This window comes from Eucyclogobius newberryi, unplaced genomic scaffold (assembly GCF_026437365.1).
Source record: "Eucyclogobius newberryi isolate DKJ021-1_F unplaced genomic scaffold, fEucNew1.0.hap1 SCAF_17, whole genome shotgun sequence".
NCBI lineage: Eukaryota > Metazoa > Chordata > Actinopteri > Gobiiformes > Gobiidae > Eucyclogobius > Eucyclogobius newberryi.
Window position 1 is genome coordinate 2,568,489 of NW_027315801.1, and position 21,702 is coordinate 2,590,190.

The following is a 21,702-nucleotide window of genomic DNA, read 5'->3' on the forward strand; positions in this document are numbered from 1 at the left end:
GTTCACACCAATATGAAAAACATGTTGAAAACTGAAAAGAGTGATGTGTTCGGATATGAGAAAGTGGGCTAATGCTTTGATAAACAGGAGGGAAATGTGATAAAATGTAAATATATGATTATATTTGTGTGTTAAAAGTTATCTGCATCATTAGCCTGAGGGGAGGAAAAGGCATGTATTTCTAATAACATGTGTGAAGATGTTGTAGAAGCAGCCGTGAGGAATGTTCTACCCATCTGGTCGGACCAGATGGGAGGAACATTCACCAAGGTTTTTATCTCTAAAGATAATACCAAAGAGTCGTAAAAGACAAGTGCCTTGATGTGAAGCTGACCAATGAGAAATGTGACCCGCCTTTTTATGTGTGATTCTAATAAAATGACTTGTAAGAGGGAGGAACGCTGAGAGAGATTTTGGAAAGTCGTTCAGGTTGCTTACAACATCTTGACGCGGCTAAGCCTTCCTCTCCCTTGCAAGCCACACAAAAGACTGACGTTTCTGTGTCGTTTAATATTCTAAGTTGAATTATGTTCTCTGACTGTTAAGTAATAGCATTGATTCATGTGTAATTTCTTGACAGTGTATTTTGTGTATTTTGTGTATTTTGTGTATTTTGTGTATTTTGTGTATTTTGTGTATTTTGTGTATTTTGTGTATTTTGTGTATTATGAGTATTATGAGTATTATGAGTATTATGTGTATTATGTGTATTATGTGTATTATGAGTATTATGAGTATTATGAGTATTATGAGTAGTATGTGTATTATGTGTATTATGTGTATTATGTGTATTATGAGTATTATGAGTATTATGTGTATTATGTGTAGTATGTGTATTATGTGTATTATGTGTATTATGTGTATTATGTGTATTATGAGTATTATGAGTATTATGAGTATTATGTGTATTATGTGTATTATGAGTATTATGAGTATTATGTGTATTATGTGTATTTCTTTACTGGGCTCAGCCCCAGTGAGACTTTAATGAGATGCTCATGTTTCACGTCCATAATCATAATCAGTCCTCTGGATAATGTGTCTTACTGAAGGACAGTGTGAAAGAGGAGACTTTCCACTTCAAATAGATATTACGGTCAGTGTAGTTGTGTCCTTGAGCAAAGCACCTCGCCCAGCTCATGTGATGGTGAGAGTGAGTGACCGACACATACCCTGCCATACGTGTCCAGGTGGAAGCCCTCGAGGCCGGGAAGCATCTCCAGGGTGGAGATGTTCCCAGACGAGTGTCTCCTCCGGGTGTGGTTCAGTGAAGGCTCACTACAGGAGACAAGTGTTAAAGACATTATTGTCTCAGCTCGTCCAAACGTCCAGCCAGTGAAACAGATCAAACCTTTACACAAGAAGTAACTGTGTATGATGTAGAGGATCAATGATGAATAATGGACAAAATAGTTCCAAATGGCTCTTTAAAAAACTTTCATAATGTAAAGTTTGACCATTTAGGTTTATTTATACTGCAATGAATTATACAGGTTATTTAACTTGATCCACGGTGCTTCAAACATTATTATTATTTCAATACAAGAGATACATACATACAAAATTAGTTAATTTTTGTTTTTAGCTTAAATGTATTGTTCTGGGTTCATTTTCTTATTGTTCTTATTTTTTTAAAGGTTTTATTTGATTATTGTTTTTAAAGAGCACTTTGGAAATGCTCAGTTTAAGAACTAAATATCTTGAACAAAGCCAGAAAGAAAGTGTTAACTAAAATAATCAACACCCAATAATATCTGAAAATGAAATGAAAAAATACTCGTAAAGAACACGATTGTGAAAAGAAATAGAGTAAAAGAATGTAGAGGAATAAGAGTTAAAAGGTGGCGTTACCTCAGGTAGAAGCTCTCTCCGTAGGGCATGATGGAGAAGGCGGCACACAGGGACCTCTTGGCACAGATCAGAACTATCCTACAACACAAGCACAGCAGAGGTCAGGCTGGACAGACTCAGGAGCACGGACTTTGAAGAAGCGGCTTCAAACAATGATGAGACAGAAAGTGGACCTGCTTTAAAGACTAACATGCTCCCAGTTCTTTCTTCCACACAGGGTGGGCGTGGTTCAGCCCCACCATTGTGCCCTCCTCCCCTTCTCCACTCGATCCAACTGTCGATCTCACGCTCCATCCTTCTCTCACTCACTCGTGAACAAGACCCCGAGATACTTGAACTCCTCCACTTGGGGCAAGGACACCTTTTTCCGGTTGAGAACCATGACCACGGATTTGGAGCTGATTCTCATCCCAGCCGCTTCACACTCGGCTCAAACCGTCCCAGTGCAGCTGCAGGTCCAGGTTTGATGGAGCCATCAGGACAACATTGTCTGCAAACAGCAGAGATGAGATCCTGTGGTCCCCAAACCCTCCGACCTTGAAATTCTGTCCATAAAAGCAATGAACAGAACCGGTGACAAAGGGCAGTGTTTGGAAACATGTGTCTGGAAATCAAGTGAATTTATCAAAAGAAAAGTAATGCGCACTTTTGTTGTTGTTGTTGGTTTTCTTTATAAAGTCACTGTATTTATCGGCTCTTCAATAACAAATTCACATTGCTTTTTAGTCCCGATAAAGAAACACCTGAATGAAAAAACAAACAACTTTTGAGTCATAATATTGTACTATTTAAGACAACCGTCCCTGGAGCTAAACTGTACTGTACCCGTTGCTCAGCCACGGCAGACATAAACAGCGGCGTATTTTGCTGAGCCATTCGGAGTTGTTTGAAAGCCCAGACGAGTTCCTCTGGGGCCGGTGTGGAGTGTGGAGTGCACCTGGCTCCCGTCTCTGTGGACACGTCTGTTTACCGTCATCAACAGTCCAACAGACGCAGGAGAAACCAATAAATACTTTGTGGAGTAGATGATGGATGAATAAAAACACTTCGACTGTAGCGGCAAGAAATGTTAGCGGCGCGACAAGGACGGGAGGGTACGATGTTACAGATTTACAGAGAGTTCGGGACGTATCACTGATGCCTTTGGGCTTAAACGGTGGAGGTGGTGTAGAGGAGTAAGTGGAGAAGCTGATGAATTTGCTGCTGCGGTCGAGACGGGGTGGACGCGGGAGGATGGCAGAGGGGAGAGAGAGTGTATTTGTGTGAGTGGTTGTGGTGCAGGGATTGGCTTCAAGTGAAACCGTAAAGGGGAAATAGAACATGTACGTTCACGTCTCCACAGATCTAACACAAACGCAATTGTATACGTTTCCATGCGCAGGCCATCTGGGATTCGTAAAACCGTAGTTACAATGGTAACTTAATGCGTATTATCAGACGTGTCTCCGTGGCACCAGCAGCAGTGGAGCAGAGAGCCCTGGGCTATTTTTAGTCCTCGGTGCATTAACATTTGATAACATTATTTCACTTACAAGGTTCTTACGTGAATCACTGTGAACGCCAAACTCGGTCTTTGTTCAAGATAAATAAAGATACGTAACTTTCCATTTAGCTTCGTGACTCCTGGCGATATTATTGCTGTGCCTGGAATGTTCCATAGTTTAGCGTTTAATGTATCTATGTAGTATTTTTTGTACCATTACGGGATTGTTTTATTCTCTAAATAAAACAAAATGAACAAAACGGCGCAGAAAATCACATCAGTCACATCAGACTATAAATCATCCAAATACCCTATTTTCTGGACTAAAAGTTGCACCTTTTTTCACAGTTTTGGCCAGGGTGCGACTTATACTCCAGAGCGACTTATATGTGATGTTATTTGTTATTTTCACACTTGCAACTGCATTTCGAACTCCACTGCGACTTATACATGTTTTTTTATTCTCTATTATGTCTTTTTTGGCTGGTGCGACTTATAGTCCGGAAAATACGGTATACTTTATAACAAACTTTTACTACAGATATAGATTGTCCTTTTCTGATTGCACTTTTAAGGACACCGCTTTTGCTTTCTAAACATTCCCATCCAATGTCCACCGTCCCGCTCCCCTCTCGTCCCCGGGGTCCAGATTAGCGCTCGGTTATCAGTGCGTGTTGTTGTTTGCGTGGACACCGGGGGCTCCCACGGCTCCGGAGCGTGTCGTGGGAAAGCCGAGGAGCAGGAAGTCGCCAGAGAGCGGGGGGAGGAAACTGCTGACACTGTAACGCCACAGAAGCTTGCGTACCGTGTACTTTCAAGTCGTAGCGCGTATGGGACGGGACGATGGAGATGGAGAGTAAAAATAACGAGATCTGGACGAGCTTGGGACTCGATTGAACAATAAAAAAAGCGAGATATATCAAACGGAATAAGGCCTGCATTAAAGAAACGCAACAAATGACGTGTACTTAGGAGAAAATGTGCAGTTCAATTGACAGATGTAGTGGGGAAGACGTACAGTAAGTTCTTATGCCAAACGAGGTGCCACTTAGTCTGCAGATCGTGCTCTTTCCCTCTTTGGACTGTGAGGCGTGACTTTGTTGAACTGCAAACATTTTCCTTCTATTTTTAACCCAATCAGGCGCAGTCTATTATTATCAGATGAGTAGTGCGTGGCCTGATTTATGTCGTGTGTGTGAGAGGAAGGAAGTTCAAAAATGGAGCACAATGGAGACGGGGCTGGATTCATTCACACAGCACCTGCACAATCAGGCCTTTTACATTACAAACAATTCGACCTGGCCCTGGTTTAGTGCACTTCCATTTGGCGCGACCACTTCAGACCAGGTACTTTTTGAGTCCCCTCCAAGTCGAGCCAAGTAGGGACTAAAAAGTGACATCCACAGACGCTGGGTAAATGTGTAACGCTCCTGCACTACACGACTTCAGAGTCTACCATTTATAAACGTGAGACATCAAATGCAGACCACAGACATGACGAAAGTCTTATAACATCTGTGTGATCCCCGGAGCAAAGATTAAACAATCCTGCAGAAAAAAAGACAGCACACACTTTGCAGTAAACTAAAGTTGTGCTAAAGCTGGCGCAGTTAGAATGACCTGAGCATTGCACCTCTGCTTTAGATGCACGTTCAAACTGTGTATTTATAATATTTGAAATGTGGTGCAGTAGTTCAGATAAAAACCTTTAATGCACAGAAAGTTGACAATACATTGCACAAGAAGTGAGTTTACTGTAGCTCTAATCTGCAGCAGCTTCACCAACTCTTCCAGCGAGGATTATGCACAAACTCACAGAAGAACACTTGAAACTGGATTAACAGTGATGTTTTGTGGACTGGGCCTCATTGAATTGGGGGATAAAGACATGGATGAGAACGCTGTAGTTTAACGTTAGCTTCATGACAGGAGAGTAAAAGTTGATCCGTCCTGTTTGCTACTCTCCGTGTTTGCATCCTTTCTCTGTGTCCGTGACTCCGTTTGCTTTGCTCTGCTTTGTTGGCGGTTACTGTGGCAGTTTTGCTGATGTTTTATAGTTACGATATCGTAGCGTTGCAGTTGTCATGTGCTGAGCAAACATCCTTTTGCCCCGTTTCCACGCCACGTCTTACACCAGTTGTAATGGAAATGCAACCTGGGCTGAGCGGGCCACGAGCTCAGAGACGAGTAGAGCCGAGCCGGGACTATGAAGGGCAACAGTACAGCCAGGAGTTCAGCCGACAGGAGAGGAGCAGGTATTTTACAAATGTTATGTGCTCATTTCTGAATGGGAGAAGTAAGAATCTGGCATGGAGTCTAAAATATCATATTGGTGTAACAAGAATGATAGTTTTGCTTCTTCTTTTACCATTTATACAGAAAGCTAAGTGACTTTCTTAAAGGTGCACTATGTCACTTTTCTGGGGCTGTCTGACACGTGCCGTCCACAGTGATGTCATAGCTTTGCCTGGAATGTTCCACAGTAGGGCATGAGACGTGTCCAAGCGCATTTACTCAGTTACAGTTTTGTTTGTTTGTATTTTTGCTGTAGAAAATTTCTTGAAAAAACCTCCATTCTTAGAGTGAGTGAGTGAGCTCGCCTCTCCACAAATCTGACCTGTAACTCGGCCTGGATGCGTCACCTGCTTTTATCACTTCACTTATACTTGAGTACGTTTTTGAGAACACTTTACTTTTCAGTGTAGTTCAATGTCATCCGTCCTGATGGCGGAAATCCAGAAGTCATAGAACTGTGGTTACATATGTAACTCGATTTCTGGCACGTGACATCAAATGTTATATCATATTTTTGATTATTATTTGATTGTTTGTGCTTCTTACACTTACTCTTACTTATTTGGGTAACTTTTAACTTTTACTGAAGCAATATTCAAGTATGAGTACAAATGTTGGTTACCCATCTCTGACTAACATCCACCACAAGTAAGATTTTTACTGCAAAAATGTATTAAACAATATTATAAATTTAAATAATATAAGACACAACATCTCTGGAAAACAATCCTGCCACTCTGAAATAGTGCCCTTTGGCAAGACGCTTCACCCACCGTGTATGAACGTGTTAGTCAAATGTTCATTGTTGTTCATGTATAAATTACTGTTTGAGAAAGTTGGCCCTGAGGTCTGGAGACGTGTCCCTAAATACTTTAGATAAATAGATGAAATGCAGGTTAATCAGAGTATTTCATTTGGATGGAGTGATTGCACGGACCTGCTTCCCCTGGTGTCGTACTGCCTCATGTTTTTGATGAAGTGGGTCTTCTTGGTGTGTCGTGGTCTGGGCGAGCCTCCGGACAAGTTCCTCATCCTGGACACGGCAAAACAAAACAATTCATTTCAGTATTATAGATATTTCACCACTAACTTTATCATATTGATCAGATCTTGGCATGATTTTTTACGAACAAAATGCAGAAAGGAATCTTGCCAACTCAAGTGCCAATTTCTATTCACATAACGTGAGGATACAGTATGTGTACATTGTACTTTCTACACAGTATCTCAACTCAGAGATATCGAGGCATTTTCATATCAGAATGTTTTAATTGTGCAAATAAAAAGGAATTGATCGTGTAATTTACAGGGACAAGTCCTACAATTTGACATTTGGACATTCTAATCTCACATTTACTTTACATGTTTACTTTCACATGAACATCACTGATAATGGACTATATCGCACATTTATCAAGTCTCGTAGAAGAAGACAACGTGACAACGAGACCATGTGACCCACAAGCAACGTATTCAGATATTAGTAGCAAAAACACCGGCTTATTCAGAGGTTATACATTTGACTCTTCAGTGAGATTAGTGGAGTAATTACTGGGGAAGTCCTCCGGAGATTAAAAGTACATGGCCTTCGTGTAAAGCAGGGCATCACGGCGTTTATGTAAGAGAAGCAAAGGTCCCAAACACACATGGGAAATTATATTATGTAGCCAAAAGCATGCCTCCACACAAAGTCAAAGAGAAGGAGATGCTAATGCTAACGTGCAACAGCAAATCATGGAAAATGGACGTTATTGTGATCATTTGTGGTTGTATGTGTCCAACATCTTGAATGTTATCATCGCCATCTTTTCCCACCTTTATTTCTTATTTGTTGTATGTCTTGTAAATAGTGTGCACTCTGACATGGTGTTTTTACATTTGTGATTTTTTTTACAATTATATATTTGCTATATATTTCATTTTTCTGTTCTTTTTTCGCCACGACACCGAATACAGTCAAATGGAAACTTGAATGAAAACATTATTTGCTTCCGTGTCTGAAACTTAGCTTGTAAAATAAAGTAAAGCTTGTAAAGCTTTTAGTCCTGGAGTGACTACCGTGACGACAAATCTCCACTCCCAGCCTCTCCGACCGGCAGTAAACTCTTAATATTGTACACATAGGATCATTTGTCTTCCAATTTCACCCGTTCAATCCTGCTGGCCGTGGAAATGATGTCAGGGGCCGAGGGCCACCATAAACCAGGATCCTGGTCAGGAGTAAAGAGCAGGAGGATTAGCCTAATGTGCATATTTTAGTTCAATGGCCACAGCACTACTCAGAAAGTATGCAAACTCCTCAAAAGAAGCGACCGCAGACAGCATCGTAACAGTTCTGCAGTAGGATCACATATCCCCCATCATCCACTGTAGCAGGAACAATAACGACACTGAATGGATTGGCACGTTAAGCACTTAATATGATTTATGGACAGGATCTACCGCGATAAACCCTGGCATGTGGTTTCAGTACAAGAGCCCGCTGTGTGCATGTCCAATGTGCAACACTGCAGTATTATTCAGTCTGTAAATGTCAAACCCACTCGGGGAAGTTAGCACAAATTGTTGTAATTTGTATTTATTTTTACAGTAGAGTGATAACGAAATTGGCATTGGCGATCGGCCCTGATCCAGAAAGATTTGCTGTTCTAGTAGATGATGGATCGATAACAATTATATTTAAGGAAATAAACGCTATTTTCCGTCTCTGCGCAGCAAGGTACCAGTCGATATTTGCTCTTGGTACTTAGCCAATAAGTCAAGACTCACTTTCTTAATAATAGCTTTCTTTGCAATGTAGTATGTGTTCCAATATACATTTGGTATTGCATTGTGATTTATGTAGCCCTAGCAGTGTACATTGAGAAGTAATTATGAACTATTATTGGCCAAGACTATATTCGAAAATGTATCAGCAGCATTAGTTTAACCTTTAACCTTTCCTCAAAACCGCATGACTTATTGTGTTGTGGAAAAGCGCTTTGATACAGCCAATAATCCGTCACAAATCCACTGTTGCATCATGACGCTTACATAACGCTCCCGATATCTTGTTTGAAGGACAATATGACTCCATGCAGTGAGCACTTTCACCTCACAGACGGCTGATTTCACAAGTGCCCCCTCCGCTCTCCTGACTGTCCATCAAAGTGGAAATACATAGTTGCCAAGCGTTATATATTCAGGCTTTACATGGATAATCTTTACAGAGAGCAGGGTGGTACTATGTCTACTCTTAAAAATATATTGATTGAATGACGTTAGCATTAGCATTGTGCGGTTCTTCTGTGATAACTCCAATAGTAGTTATTTTAATGAGAAAAAGAATAATCAAAAATGGCAGCTGGAATTGGCCGCCGTTCCTGATTTTTACTGCATTAAACACGTGAAAAACATTTGAAACTCTTCGCAGCGGTGCACGTGTGTTGCTCCGTCACTTAATGCATTCCAAGCATCACAATTAATCACAGCTATGAGTTTATACGGGCTTTTCATGCCTTTCAGAGAGGTCAGAGAGCTAACAAACATTATTAGCATTAGCATTAGCGCACCTCCTGATTTATGGAGAGTAAAATGCTCTTTAATTAGATGCAAACAGCTCACTGCCGTCTCATTTTGACCCTAACAGCTTCATTTATAATGTATATGTGCAGGGGCAAAACAAATGTAACTTTATTACATTAAATACAACATTTTGATTTGACTAAATTGATACATAATGGTGTGTTCCAGGCACCTTTTAATTGTGAACGATGCTCAAACTGTTTTTTTGTCTTGTGAACTCTGTGAGGTTAAAGGGGTCCTACATCAGGTTATATACGACATTTTCCTTTAGCTTACATGTTAGCATTAGCCATATTGTTTACGCACAGTGCAGCCGGAAAGTACTGGCAACGTTCTGCGAATACGGTATGTGCTGATTCAGCTGGAACGCTCTGCGGTCAGACGTGGGAAATATCCGGTTTGGTCAGTACTTCCTGGAGTAGGCGGGGATAGAAAAAGTAAGTCAGATACGAGTAAAGAAACAAAACACAACTGTCTAACTTAAATATGCCTCTCAGGCTTAAGTACCGTATTTTCCGCAGTATAAGGCGCACCGGAGTATAAGGCACATTCAGCGAAACAAAGCAGTCAGATAAGTCAGTCAGTTGAACTTTATTAAACACGTTCAACTCATCCAAACTTTAATGAGCATATTTACAATAACTCCCAACCCAAAAGACAAAAGTCCGATACCGCTAAATGAAGCATTAGCGTACACACAATAACAACCAGATTTAATCCATATATAAGGCGCACTGGATTATTAGGCGCACTGTCAATGAATGGTCCATTTCCCATAATTTTTCATATATAAGTCGCACCGGAGTATAAGGCACATTAAGCGATCAAAACGTGTACCAGACAAAATCGCTTCGAGTTCAGTAAACACAACCAGAATTAATCCATATATAAGGCGCACTGGATTATAAGGCGCACTGTTGTTTTTTGAGAAAATTAAAGGCTTTTAAGTGCGCCTTATAGTGCGAAAAATACGGTAAAGGTAAAAATAGTCCAAAAGCTGGACCGTCTTCACTGCTATACTATACTGCCACACGATCTGCATTTAAAGCTGTAGTAATTTTGTCACGGGGACAGGGAGCATCTGCTAAGGCTCTGCACGGCACATTCCACAACACGGAGGCTCATACTCGGATACATCAGGCTACGCAGAGACCGCATGAGACCGTTACATCCACCACAGCTCCCGCCTCCTGTGGCGCCGTGCGGAAAAAGGGACAAACAGAAGGGCCGCAAGATTGAAGTGTAATTTGAACTGAAATAGCAGTTTTAAGGGTTGTGATTAGCAGATTGTAAAAGCTGCGCTTATTTAGGCGCTACAATGTGCTCAAATGACAATATATCCTGTATGCACGAGTCTGGAATCTGCATTAGATATTCAACTTCAAAGCTCTGATTCCTCAAGAGCACAACTCTAATTCAAGTGTTGTGTGCAGATTCCTGGCTGTGGCCGATAACAGTTATTTACCATATTTTCCGGACTATAAGTTTTTCATAGTTTTGTCCGGGGTGCGACTTATATTTATACTTATATACTTATACTCCGAAGCGACTTATATGTGATATTATTTGTTATTTTCACACTTTCAACTGCATTTCATGCTCCAGAGCAACTTATATATGTTTTTTCTTCTTTATTATGCATTTTTTGGCTGGTGCGACTTATACTCCGGAGAATACGAGTATATAATGATACATATGTTTAGATTTTATAATCCACAGACAGGCCCACAGATGTATCTTAAGATGACGTAAAGGTCACAAATTAACTTCCCACTTTGGTTAAAATAATAACAGAATGTATTTAATGGGATATAAAATCATTTGTGTCATGATTGTGTAAAACATACAGCCGGAATTTTAGCCTCACTGCGCGTCCATTTTTACCCAAGAGCACGCGGTCAATACTGGTCAATACCGATACAGGAACCGATATAGTATTTTGACCTTGTAATGTGTGTATATATATATAACTGTTTTTTCTTTCTTATTATCATCATTGTGGTGTTGAAATCAAGCCGTTTTCTTAGTATCGAAATCAAGTTTGGCATTTGAGTATCGGCACTTTTGAACAAAAGGAAATAATGATAAGGAAACAATGGCCACTTATAACACGGTTAAAATCCAGTATCATAGTTATAGTTTTGGCAAATATACGGATTCAAATGATGTGAACATTTATCAACTCCAGTCTGGATCAAAATAAGGACTGGGAGGCAAAAATATCCAAGCAACAAAATTATGTCAACTGTCAAATATCTGTGTCGTCTATAAATAGCCGGCTTTCCGCTCCTATTTTCCACTGCCGTTTTTCTAGCGTTTAAAAACAGCATCTTCTCTGCGCCCCATCGCCACGGGAACCATTATTCCACAGAGTTCTGGAATGTTTCTGGAATGCGTGCCTTTTGTGGGAATGGGAACGGCTCCGGTGGTCTAAATACAGTCATTAGGAACAGTGGGCCTCAGGTGGTCGTTTGATTGGTTTGGAGAGCAGAGGGGCGGGCCAAAAGTATGAGATTCAGATGATGAATATATAGATATATCAAATATTCAAGGGCTGCAGTTTGAAATTAAACTATGTTGATACAGGAACTGTAGGTTTGTTTGGTGATTGAGTGAGGGGGATTTGATTAGATTCAGAGGCGGAGCAGAGTTTTGTCATCACAGTAATGCTAACAACAACTAGCATGCTAACAGGACACAATAAAACGCTTTAAAGTAAGAGGCACACAGTGGTTTTACAATACATTACATACAAAAAAAGGGAAATTGTGGATTTTTCTTGCCCTAAACTCTTGATAAAACAACACAAATGTTCAAAATGATGGAACTGAACAGGTTAAACATATTTAAAACATCATCAAATGTAAAACTATGTATCAAAAAGACATGATTTTTAAAATGTGTTTAAAGTGTTGCTCCCACAGTCCAGTCCAAACCAGCGCTGTATCTAAGTCGGGATCTGACTCATTATCTCAACTCTTTCCTGAAATGCAGACGGTGGGAACAAACTCACTATGGGAATGGAAAATACTGTGAGGCATTTAACGGCAACAGTTTTATGCTCTATTTGAAGATTGTATATGGAACCAACAGGCCAGACTATTTAAAGGAGCTCCTTAATTTAAAGGAGCACTATGAAGCTTTTCTGGTGTGCTCCCCAGTTTGGCATCAATCTTATCCATCGCTATGGAGACAAGCGTGTGAGGGCACAAGACCAAGTGGCAGGTCAGATGATGGATCTGTTAAATGATCACAGCCGGTCCATTGGAACTGCAGCGAAATGATCATCTACAACCAGGAAGTGTTTTCCCCTCAGAGCGCTCTGTAAAACAAACTGCTCATGTGCAGTGGACAGGTCACCTACAGCTCAAACAAAGGTCAGGGCCTATTTTCAGATCATGAACCTTTTCACAGTTCAAAATGTCTCCGTTTTCTTCAAAACTGCTTTGTCATCTTTAGCGTTGGCTCTTGCTCTGACAGATCCGGGAGGTCAGCGAGTGTCCGCTTGGGAGAAGACTAGTGCACATGTCTGTCAGGCCAGATGTGCCACGCAGCCAAAGGCTTAACGGACCACACGTGCCAAAGACCGCCGCCATTAGAACGCCATTTCGTCTTAGCCTTAAAGTAAACCTGTTTCTCCCAAGCATCGGTATGTAGATTATTTGATTATTTTAGTAATCGAGTAATCTATTGATTCTTTTCTTCAACATTCTCTAAACCATTTAAAAGCATATTACATTTTTTTTTTAAATAAACGTTATAGTTCGTGGTAATAAAACAAATAACGAATAAAGAGTTTGTGCTTAAAATAACACATTTTTTATTTCACTAGAGCACTCAACATTTCCCACAATGCACCTTGAAAAGTAGTGTCCAGTGATGGTCACCTAGACTGGTAAATATAGACCACAATGTTAAAACGCACATGAAGAATATGAAGAAAAACATTAAATAAACCATCACGCCGCAAAGTTGCTAAAGTTACTTAACGTCACTTGAGTTGAGCTTGACCATCACAGGCAAAAAGTCCAATAATCCAGTCCATTTGTTGTTGAATGAGAGACCCTGACGGATTTGACCAACATTTATTACATACATCGATTTTTTGTATCTTTTTCCCCCGACTCATACGCCACAGTCACGTGACCCGCATCGATAAAGTAGTGAGCGGAGTGTCCCAATCGAGTGCACTATAAAGTCTGCTAAACAGCGCTGTTGTCATGCAAATGTTTGTTAGCCTTTCCCTGACCTCCTGTTGTGAAAACTGCTTATAAAATCACTGCGGTGAATAATTTGGTTGTGCATTAGGTAAGAGAGCGACAACAACATCTCCATAAAACATTAACAAATTAGTGAGTTTATAAAGTTATTAGAAACAGCCAATACGTGATTTGTTTGGAAAATGAACTCATTCTGGTGACTAAAACCGTGAAAAAAAGACAAGGCAATACATGATTTAAAATATTTGGACAGTTTTTCAGTAGCTAATGTGCAACAACAAACTGAATCTCATTTTACATTGGTTCCTTCAGCTGTTCTTCTCATATGGGAGCAATACAAACGCACAGATTGTATTGAACATTGCTCTGGTGAAATGTGCATCGCCGCTTGTGTTCTGCACGTAGATTTCAACGTTTGCATGGCGTTTACATAAAGTCTGGCTGCTGCTTTTACCCTGGCACTACAGAGGAAGCGCTGACCTCCTCTGACCAGGAAATGCTCTTCTAAAATGAAACAACTCATTATTTTACAGTGGATTTTACTGCAGACGGAGAGAGACAAACTAAAGGTCTGATGTGTAGATCCCATACATATTATCGTGATTTCAATTATGCAAAATAGGGATTACATTTTTTATTAGCAGCCCGAAATACACCGACGTGAACAGTTTTAGTCACCAGAGAATATTCCCCCAAAAATACATATTATTTTCTCCAATAATTTCACTTTATAATGCAAAATATCTGCTAAATTATAAAAAATATGGCATTAACTTCAATTCAATTACAAAAAACTTACAAATAACACCTCTCCACAGATCTGACCTGTAACTTAGCCTCGGCCCATTATTTTACTAAGACAAAATACATGGTGTGTGTAAGTGTAAAAAACAATACAAAGTCTGCATTGAAGACCACTATTAACTAAGCGTATGAATGTGATCTTGGCTCTAGGAACATTTATTTATTTATTTTGCAATTTTTATCATTTTTAATAGCTGAATTTGTAAAGCACTCAAATATATGAATCCTTGAAAAGAGCAAACTTACATTTGTCTGTTTTTTCTGAGTCACAGGAGAAAACTGAGTGAACAGTCGGCCCACACTCCATTATTGAGCTCATTATCACAGCTACTTCACACCTTCATCATCGGCATCAAAACTTGCTTTTTTGTGGCTAGAATGAAGTTATTTCTCCCGTCGTTGTTAGTTTTTAAATTGAAAACACACTGAGATTGGAACCTATTTTTCAAGTGTGAACTGGGCAAAGGGAAAAAGTAGCAGCACACAAATTGTAAAAACATGTAAGAATTTAAAAGACAGAACTACATTTAAAAGCACAAAGACAGATGGTATTAAAGGAGAACACGTGTTGTATATTTATATTCTTTGTTAGTTTATTTCACAGGGGCCATGTGCTGGAGCAGAATCAAAGAAATCGTTGAAGAGAACCACTGCAAAAATCATACTCGCTATGTCTATTATTCAATAAGAGACATGACACTATAAGAAGAACATTTGATGTATTTTGTAATAATATACTGACTACAAGGCTATAATTACAGGAATGCGCTTTTGTGATTAATCGTATGGTCCATTCACGTTGTATGCGATACTTGAATATATATATTTACAGGCACATTTGAGCACATTCCTGATGCATTGTTCAAATAATATTCATATAGTCTAGATGATTATAGTGCAGGTTTAAGAGCCCTTCCCTTTAACCCAGTTTCTTCTGATGTTTTCCAATCTTCTTCTTGCAGTTGGGACTTTAATTCCTCCACATTATAATCCCCAGAACACACACACACACACACACACACACACGTACCTTATACACACACACACACACACACACACACACACGCACACGCGCACACGCGCACACGCGCGCACGCACACACACACACGTACACGCGCACACACACAGACAAACACGCACGCACACACACACACATACATGCACACGTACGTACACGTACACGCACAGACACACACAGACACACACACAGACACACACACACAGACACGCACACACACAGACACACACACATACACAGTGAGTGTGTGTATAAAACCCTGCATAGTGTCAGTACAACGTGTCCACTCACCACACGAGCTAATGTCCAGGGATTACAGATTACACAGCAGTTCGCTCGCCGCACACACTCGCATCACCAGATTAACCTACACCTTCTGCTGAAGTCACCATGTGCGCACCAAAGCAAAGATTAAGACTTCATTGATTTGAGAGTTATTTATTAATTGTATTTATTCCGGCTGTAGGCTCGTTTACACTGTTTCGCTGTGTGGAGAATCAGTACGGCCTTTAAAGCAGACCTAAGTAACATTTTCCCCTTATTGGACGTCTTTGTCCCTGCGATGGTTGGATATGTAACTTAATTTACCTCTGAACGGACACGAATGGACCGTGCGTGTCTCTGAAATCAGAGTGACTGTATATGATTCTAGACCAAAACGTCTTTGTAAAGTATTTTCAAAGCGTGTGGTCAGACAATCTTTTTGCCATGGCACTTCCGGTCGAGCAGGAAAAGTCTCGCCATTAAAACATGCTATAAAGTAGATTGATTTGTGTAAAATGTCCAACGTTCATGTGACCAACAAGTCAACACTGCACTGTAGAAGATCTTATTTTCTCTCAAGGTCAGCAGAACTATGTTAAATAATACAACTGGAAGAAGGATTTACGTCATGTGCTCGGGTCAACGTCCAGAATAAGGTGAATATATGTTAAAAAAAGAAAATTCTTTGTAAATTTAGTTGGTGCGTCTTATATTCAGGTGTTCTACGATAGCTGGGATTGACCTTATGATTAAAATGTATTATTTAGGAACATTTGTTATGACGATGATATAAATCCTTGAAACAGAAACTGGCTGTGGGCTAGAAAACAACCAACAACAGCAAACGTATAAAAGATTTACATATTTAATTAATTTAATTTACATTCATATTGAAGATGTTAGTGCATTACCATGAATGTTGCACAGCATGAAGTTGAACTTATTTGTCAAGATGTAAATAAAAAAATAGATTAAAAATATAAAATGGACGGGTGTCATACTGTGGAACATCTACACTGAGACAAGCAGATGTTTGTCTACATTTATGTGTCTGTGATGTTGGTCAGTCATGTTTTTTAAATGAGCTATTGAATAAATGCAGTCACATTTTAGTCATATTTCTTTCTAGTTACTCAGAAAATTATTGTACAATAGACCAACTGTTTCACTGATGTATATCTGATCTTTACTGAGAGGGCGGCTGATTTCAACTGATAGTTTAGAGTTAAATGTCAAGGAATTGTGCAAACAGGAAGTGTGTGTGTGTGTGTATGTGTATGTGTATGTGTATGTGTATGTGTATGTGTATGTGTATGTGTATGTGTATGTGTATGTGTATGTGTATGTGTATGTGTATGTGTATGTGTATGTGTATGTGTATGTGTATGTGTATGTGTATGTGTATGTGTATGTGTATGTGTATGTGTATGTGTATGTGTATGTGTATGTGTATGTGTATGTGTATGTGTGTGCGTGTGCGTGTGTGTGTGTGTGTGCATGTGTGCGTGTGCATGTGCGTGTGTGCGTGTGTGCGTGTGTGTGTGTGCGTGTGTGCATGTGTGCGTGTGCGTGTGCGTGTGTGTGTGTGTGTGTGTGTGGTCATGTGTCTACAGAGCACACCAACAAAAGGTCAGCAGGTTGGACCGGGGTCAGTTGAATGCATTGGCCAAAGCTCTGTCACCGTCAGCCAATCACAGCCTGCTCACTTTGGCTCTCAACCAATCGTCTCTGGAGATAGAAGAGGACTCTAGCCTTCTGCCATTTGAGCCACAACCGTCCTGAGACCCATCTCTGGACAGATTACTCTCCATTAGTGGATCAAGAATGGAAGGAATGGAGCGGTAACCAAAACATTAGGGAGATATATCGGTTCCAGTATCGGGAGAGGCTGACATGACCATTTTATTCACATTTCCAGAACATTTCCTCTGAACTGCCCCAGTCTGTGCGAAGAGTTCAGGACTACCGTATTTTCTGGACTATAAGTCGCACCAGCCAAAAAGTGCATAATAGAGAAGAATTAGTATATATAAGTGGCACTGGAGGATGAAATGCGGTTGCAAGAGTGAAAAGAACAAATATTGTCACATATAAGTCGCTCCGGAGTATAAGTTTAAGTATATAAGCATAAGTATAAGTCGCACCGCGGCCAAAACTATGAAAAAAGGTGCGACTTATAGTCCGGAAAATACGGTAACTTGAGGGATTGCAGTCTGACAGTAAAGACTCCGTAAAGGCCCCTTTAAGTGAGGTTGAGCGACAATAAAGCATATTTTTTGCAATAATTGTACCAAAGTCTTGTCAAGGCATTTGACAAAAGTATTCATACCAGAGATTTGGATATGATTACATCCCAAATCATAATATCACTTTATAGCCTCGGTTGAAAAAACAAATACATTTCAAAGCGTGACGTTCTTTAGTCTAGTCGATTAATCAGTCTAGGGTGTCTTAGTTGTAATTGATTTATTAGGATAAGGCTCCCGTGTGTTTGAAGGGCGTGGAGCAGAGTGGACCATTGTGTCCTGCAAAGGCATGTTCAGACACACCAAATCAAACATGAAGCCAATGGCACCAAAGTCAGAGAAGCCGTTTATTGTGGCCAGCCTAAGGCACACCTGAGCACTATTCACGCCGTCTCATCACAAAAGTATGAACACTATTTGAGAGGAATTAGTCTTTTGTGTATATCTGTATCTACCTCTGTATCTTCCTGCGTTGCATCAATGAAATTTCCCCATGTGGGACAATAAAGGAATATCGTATCTTATCTTATCTTATCTTATTATTATCTTATCTTATCAAAAAAACGTTTAATATATGAGTAAAAAATGGGAGGAAAAAATGGGAGTGTATTTTTTGTTCAGTGTAAAAAAGATGTTTCACTTGGATGGGATGATTTGTACCTGCTTCACTTGTTTTATTTATTGTTTTCCGCTTTATGACTTATTTTTGTTTATATTTATTGTCTCATTAAAAAAAAATAAAAAAATGACTTGGATTATAATGCTTTTGGTGTCATAAAGTCTTCAGTATAATGGTATAAATACATTGTAATATTGCACATTATTGCACTGGTGTATAGGTTTCTTGCTGTATCTATAGCAGATGGCTCCCTCCTCCTCTCCTGCAGGTACAGCCAGGGTTAGCTCGCTCCACCCACGCCAGCTAAATGTCAGTGTGAAAGTCTCTCCAGCCTGACGCGTGCCCCTTTAATCAACTGTTACAAACATTCCATTGTTCCGCTGCAACACAACAAACAGATATGGAACAGTATTTCAGCCTTTGCAGTAAAATAGTGGAGAACGTCAGTCACAAACGCTACATTGGTCTGTGCTAAATGATTCTTAGCATAAGCGAACGAGAAGAAGAAAACAAAATGAGTTTACTTCCTATTCATAAATGCATGTGTATAATCTTGAATCAGACTTTCTTTATTGTGCAATCAATAAAAACAAAACAAAAAGAATGGATATCATTGAAATTACCTCCAGACTCAATATTACAATAGACTTAATTGACAGACTTGGACAACTTATGGCGCTAGATGCGTTTTGTACTTTCTTTACGTCATGTTCTGTGTTTGTCGTGTTCTGCTTTGTTTTTGAATCCATTACCATTATTTTCAGTTTGAGTATTTATTCACCCTAGCTGTGGCTGGCTGAAACAAACATCGACTACTGACTTTATCACAAAACATTTGTGTTATTTCAAAAAGATCTCAACAGGAACCACCGACAAGTATATTTCCTATTCATTTTCCCCATTAGCTTTCAGAAAATAACTAAATTATTATTACACTTTAAGCTTGCTCGGGGCTAATCAGGTATGTCAAAACTAATGAGCATAAAACTCATGATATTTAAACTCTGGCGCTGAAACTTTGTAAACCGCAAAGAGAAAAATGAAGGAGACGTTTAAATCTGGGCTTCGAAGTGGGCGGGGCTGGTGAGCGCCATGATCGAGACCCAAATTATTCAGATTTTGATATGTTCCATCATTTTTGCACCAGTTCCCATAAACGGAGAACATTGCATCTGGTGGCAGGGCATCCAGGTTAAATGTGTGTCTGCAGTGCAGCGTTACGGGCGTGTGAACGGAAGAGCGAAGGAGCGATGACTCATTTGTCCGGTTTCGGAATCCAAACTAAATCTCTACTATTAGAATTCCAGTTGTGGGAAAAAGCTGTGGGTGTGTGATAGTTATTACATTCACTACAGTTCAGGCGGGACAAGGTCAGTATTTTAGAGCTTTGGAGGGAAAAATCAGAGTTTATAGTCCTTGTGCAGGGACTGGGCAATATTAATAACACTATTCTTTTGAAGCATCCCGATGACCATGTTCAAACAATAAAAAACAACAGAAATGTGTTAAAACATATCGATATTCAAATTCTGCACATTTTCAATTTGCCTAAATATATGTACCAAACCAGTCAAACATTCTCATTTTAAAGCAAAATGTCATCAAAGTCCTGGTTTTATTCAAACTATTAAAAAAGCCTCCAATAGAATAACAAATGAAGCCTGCGTAAGTTGACCTGGAAGACCTAACTTTATCTGCGTCGGCCTCCATGGCAGGACTCCTCCCCCAGCTCCATCAACGCACTCAAGCGGGCGTGGCCTGTCCGTCTGTCAGAGTCAGATCCCTCCTTCACCATGGACTCCTCCAGGTTTAAAATTTTTCCCAGGGAGGTTCTGTAGTTTTTCCCGGCCAAGAAGGAGGGTGAAAGGACAGGGGGTGTCTGCATCATGGCCCTCGCACCTGCTCCTCATCCTCAATCAACGCTCTGAATCACTCCTCCCCGCTCCCAGTCAGCGCCCAGGCGGTCGCATTTAAGCCTAAGGCAGATGGCTCGGCCGCTTCAAACGATCAATTATGTCATGTATCGCAAAATTGTGATATTGTTGTTACGTGAGCCGTGTATTGTGAGCCGTGTATCGTGATACGGTTGTATCGTGATACGGTTGTATCGTGATACGGTTGCATCGTGATACGGTTGCATCGTGATACGGTTGCATCGTGATACGGTTGCATCGTGATACGGTTGCATCGTGATACGGTTGTATCGTGATACGGTTGTATCGTGATACGGTTGCATCGTGATACGGTTGCATCGTGATATTGTTGTACCGTGAATTGTGATATTGTTGTATCGTGATATCGCTGTATCGTGATATTGCTGTATCGTGATATTGCTGTATTGTGATATTGCTGTATCGTGATATTGATGTATTGTGATATTACTGTATTGTGATATCGCTGTATCGTGATATCGATGTATCGTGATATTTGCTGCATCGTGATATCGCTGTATCGTGATATCGATGTATCGTGATATTTGCTGCATCGTGATATCGCTGTATCGTGATATCGCTGTATCGTGATATTGCTGTATCGTGATATCGATGTATCGTGATATCGATGTATCGTGATATTGCTGTATCGTGATATTGCTGTATCGTGATATTGCTGTATCGTGATATTGATGTATTGTGATATTACTGTATTGTGATATTGCGGTATCGTGATATTGCTGTATCGTGATATCGCTGTATCGTGATATCGATGTATCGTGATATTTGCTGCATCGTGATATTGCTGCATCGTGATATTGCTGTATCGTGATATTGCTGTATCGTGATATCGATGTATCGTGATATCGCTGTATCGTGATATCGCTGTATCGTGATATTGCTGTATCGTGATATTGCTGTATCGTGATATTACTGCATCGTGATATTGCTGTATCGTGATATTGCTGCATCGTGAGCCGTGTATCGTGAGCCGTATATATCTTGAGCCATGTATCGTTAGCAGTCTACCGTGGGCAGTGTATCATGATATTGTTGTATCGTGAGCCGTGTATCGCATCGAATCGTGAAGGACCCTGTGATTCCAGTCCTACAATGGATCACTCCTGGACTATACTTTATAAAAATGGACAGTATCTGCAGCCATGATATCATCCAGTCCAATATCGAAACATTCCAATATTTCGCACCTATAATATACTAGACTATAGTGATTTCAAATGGAAACAGAAGCTAAAGAGGTAGATTGTCAACAAACTACAGCTACATCCAAGTGAATACGTGAACTTTACCACGACATTGTTCCGTAAAAAAACATGTTGTACAATCCCTCTTTCCCGAATACCTTATAACACACATATTTCATGGTTAAGAAGCAACAGTATCAC

The 21,702-nt window shown here is 40.1% G+C and overlaps 1 protein-coding gene across 1 annotated transcript in view; it reads right to left on the reverse strand.

The window, feature by feature from the left end:
- cables2b (Cdk5 and Abl enzyme substrate 2b) overlaps window positions 1-21,702 on the reverse strand; it is a 48,028-nt gene that overhangs the window by 20,332 nt on the left and 5,994 nt on the right. The window contains exons 2-4 of the mRNA XM_072448704.1: window positions 6,567-6,662; window positions 1,852-1,929; window positions 1,173-1,278 (exon numbers count right to left, since the gene is read on the reverse strand). Of these exons, the coding sequence (XP_072304805.1) occupies window positions 1,173-1,278; window positions 1,852-1,929; window positions 6,567-6,662 (280 nt within the window). The remainder of the gene's footprint in view (window positions 1-1,172; window positions 1,279-1,851; window positions 1,930-6,566; window positions 6,663-21,702) is intronic.